Source organism: Aphanomyces invadans (assembly GCF_000520115.1).
Source record: "Aphanomyces invadans strain NJM9701 unplaced genomic scaffold supercont1.33, whole genome shotgun sequence".
Taxonomy (NCBI): Eukaryota; Oomycota; class Saprolegniomycetes; order Saprolegniales; family Verrucalvaceae; genus Aphanomyces; species Aphanomyces invadans.
In genome coordinates this window covers 238,373-242,098 of record NW_008580178.1, presented here as the reverse complement: position 1 = coordinate 242,098, position 3,726 = coordinate 238,373, and the positions used below count along the sequence as shown (strand labels likewise).

The 3,726-nt window shown below is 49.4% G+C and overlaps 1 protein-coding gene across 1 annotated transcript in view; it reads right to left on the bottom strand.

Annotated features, from left to right (window-relative positions):
• H310_11682 (hypothetical protein) overlaps positions 1 to 1,155 on the bottom strand; it is a gene marked incomplete at both ends in the record, with an annotated part of 2,261 nt that extends 1,106 nt beyond the window's left edge. The window contains 5 exons of the mRNA XM_008878432.1: positions 17 to 620; positions 665 to 746; positions 788 to 879; positions 932 to 979; positions 1,024 to 1,155. Coding sequence (XP_008876654.1) covers positions 17 to 620; positions 665 to 746; positions 788 to 879; positions 932 to 979; positions 1,024 to 1,155 — 958 coding nt within the window. The remainder of the gene's footprint in view (positions 1 to 16; positions 621 to 664; positions 747 to 787; positions 880 to 931; positions 980 to 1,023) is intronic.
• Positions 1,156 to 3,726: the final 2,571 nt, after the last annotated feature.

Genomic DNA, 3,726 nt, shown 5'->3' with positions numbered 1-3,726 from the left:
AGTGGAATGGCAGGACTTGGCCGTCAATGATAGCTCGGCCCAGCAACCGGCCGATGGCCAAGTATCGATCCAAGTGGTTCGCGCCATGGACTTTTTCCGAGTTGGGGTTGATGTAGTAGGACTGGTCGGCGTTGTTGGTCACTGTAAAGAGCCCTTGGGTCGGCTCGAGGATGGCCATGGTCAGGACTGAGTACCATTCCCGTGTGACTCCACCGGCATCGACAGCAGTTTCGTGCTCAAAGGTGATCACACTGAGAGTGCACAGGTTTCGAAGAGGCGTTTTCGCTAGCCCTGTTAGCGACTGCTCCAAGATCGTGTCGCGGGATACGACGAGGCGGGCATGGCCGACGAAGTTGGCGGTTAGTTGCTCCACGAGCCACGCATATTTGATCGAAAAAGCCAATTGGCTGAGTGAATTGAGCTGGTAGAACCACCACGTGTCGAGTTCGTGGCCCAGCAGGGTGTAGCCGGCGATCGCGTCGTCCAGCGGGAGGAAGGCTAAGTTGATGTTTGGCGCCGTACGGCCCACGATGTGCCAACTCTGCGAGTCAACAGCGTCGTCTGTGTGATGCCAATGCCACAAACGACCATCGTACCCACGCCACCACTGCTTCCGAAACCTGCCAGCCGTGAAGTTTCGACTCATCGAGTGTAAAATTCATACCTGGCAGCAAGTTGCTTGTCCGTGAGTTGACTTATAGTTCCTTGGAGCTGGTCGAATGCAGGCGACTCGACGATGAAAAGTTCTACAGTCCAGATGACAACGGAATCGAGTGGCTGGCTGTACCTTTAGGTGTGTCGCACAGCACGCACGAGATTAAGGCATCTTGGTTGTGGAAGGCGCAAACATTGCACGTCCACTTCTTCACTTCTTCATCCCTGCACGACCTTGAGAAAAACGTGGCATGTCCAGCGACTCACGCCAACTTACATATCTTCGAGCTGATCGCGCGTGAGACCGGTCAAGTGCCCGACAAACCTATCGTGCACGTGAGCCATTCCCACAAGTCCACGTTTGTGTACTCGTTCGACAGCAACGCTTCATCCGCTTCATCACGAAGCCAGATATACCGAAAGTAGCACAGCACAATCGTGAATGCCACTGCGAAGCCGATGGAGAAGCTCACGGCCGTAACGGGGTCGTCCATGTCCATGACGAAGCGGCGAATTGGGCTGTCGCAGTAATGCCCATCCGTATCCGGAAAACGAAATACTGCCAAATTTTATACGTTCCTGCAAGATTCAGCACGGGATCCTCCGGATGGACACAACATATGCACAAGCGATATCAAAATATCGAGTCTATAGTAATCACTTGAGAGTCCATGCTACACCCACTTGCCAGAAAAAGCACTCTACCCACTGCTTGCAACAATTGTGCAACTACGTCAAGTGTAGTAGTACTCGGTAGGAAGACCTTCGACATTGTATCCCAGTTGTGTGGAAATTTCTGGACAATAGAGAGATTTTGCGAAATTTGCACTCACAGTCTCTTCAGGGCACTGTGACAAATTACGATTTTAGTGACTCTGAAAAGGCTGAATGATACTTGCATTTTGCACCATTTACTTCACTCTCCGGATAAAGTGTTCCTCAATTGAACTTGCATTGACGATGGTACTCTCGCTTGATGATGTTCTGGCCCTGCACATTGCTGCCAAGACTCGAAAACAACGACGACTTGTTTCTGCATTTCTTGCTTGCTCGTTCATTGAACGCCCGCTGATACCTGACGGTCGTTTCATCATGACAGCATACGTGGACGCACATGCCATCCTGGAGTTTCGATTTGACGTTCGTGGAATTCAAAAGCTCGGACTCCTCCTCGGACTTCCCGCTGTTATCATAACTGAGTCAAGGAACCGTGTGTGTCGAGACGAAGCCATGTGCATCATGCTGTCGCGCCTAGCACTTCCAACTCGTCTCTATTCCATCACAAACACATTTGGGCGATCTCAGTCTGCTATGTGCGAGATTTTTTTGTTCGTGATACAAGACATCTACGACCGCTGACACGACTTGCTTTTCTTCAATCTACGTCTTCTGCGTCGCAACATGGACCGATACTGCAGTGCCATCAAACAAAAAGGCGTCCCTGTTCCTGTGGTATACGGCTATATTGACGGTACCAAGCTGGCTGTCAGTCGAATTTCATCCACTGGCGATGGCGACAACCTCCAGCAGCAAGTTTACAGCGGCCACAAGCGCGTTCATTGCTTGAACTACCAAGGGATTACAGCACCCGACAGCATCTGCATTTACTTCTTCGGTCTTGTTGAAGGGAGAAAGCACGACACGACGATGCTTCGCCACAGTGCATTGTTGGATTTTTTTGCTTTACATTCTGATTTATTTCTGAATATGTTCATTTATGGTTATCCTGCTTATGGAGTTTCGACATTCTTGCTGTCTGGGCTCAAAGGAAATGATCTTTCAAGTGTGCAGAAAGCGTTCAATAAATGGATGAGTCGTGTTCGGCAATCAGTTGAATGGAATTTCAAAATCTTGAAGTCTTTGTGGGCATTTATTTCGTACAAAAAACTTGTCAAAAGTTCGGCTTTCACCTGTCGCGAAAATTGTTTTGGTGTCGATGTTGTTGACAAACTGCCATTGCTGCCATTTTGGTGGAAATCAAATGTCAAGCTACTTTGACCTAGAACCACCAACGTTGGAACAGTATCTAGACACTTTGGAAGTAGCAACAGTGTAAAGTCATGAATACACCTCAATTATTGCTTGTTGCTTAGTGCAGCTAGCAAGTTCATCATTGTTTGATGTTGCATTCGCGATTGTTCAAGCAGTAAATCGCGTTCTTTTTGGCGCTCTTCAAGATCCTTTATGTACTGGAACTTACGAAATTCGAGTTCCGCCTTGTTATCCTCCTTCATCATCGACACGATCCAGCAATTTGCTGCCGCCTCCGCTGCCCCCACTAGTCTCTGGGTCATCCGAAGCCTTCCGCTTCCCGAGTGACTGCAGCGCCTCCTCGCGTACATTCTTGCCCAAGGCCTCAATTCGTTCGGCCTCACGTTGGGCTTCGTCTAGCTGGTCCCGCTCTTCGTTCTTAGCGTCGCCGTACGAGGCAAGCAGCTCATCAAGAGGCTGCGTCTTCTCGCTAAATTCTCATCAACCTCAGATAACAGCAAGGACTTTCTGTTGAGACTACGATGGCCATCAAGAAGCAGTGTAAAACGATTGTGCGCCCGCTTCGCGTCGAAGCCACAAGAGCGGTGGCCACCTCTTCCCAGGCATCCATGATGGCACCACGGCGAGCTCGAAAGGGCATTCTTGCGTTGACCTCACGGAGGAGCATGATGTCCTCTTCACCCGTGAAGCGTCTGTTTGACAGAGAAGCCATCCAGTGTTCTTGAACTCTAGGGACCAGGGATTGCAATCCCTACACAAAGCCTGAACCAGTGACTCCTGATCAGTTCTGGAAAGGTTTTCAATTACTGTAGTACTAGTCTGTTCCCTTTTAAGTGGAAAAGCCAGTTCAATCGTGGGATGCAATCAGTGTGTTCATCGTGCACTCTGCAAAAATCAATGTATTCACATATTATACAATGTGAGAGGAATACGATGTCGTGGTGATTGTCCGTGTTGAAACCATGGAATCCCAAGCTGCCAAGCCCGCCACTGGAAAAGGGAGTAAGGTCAACATCAAGGACTGGCAACGAGAGGAGATATTCAAACATCTCCTCGAGGTGTCATGTGAGGGCCGTTTAC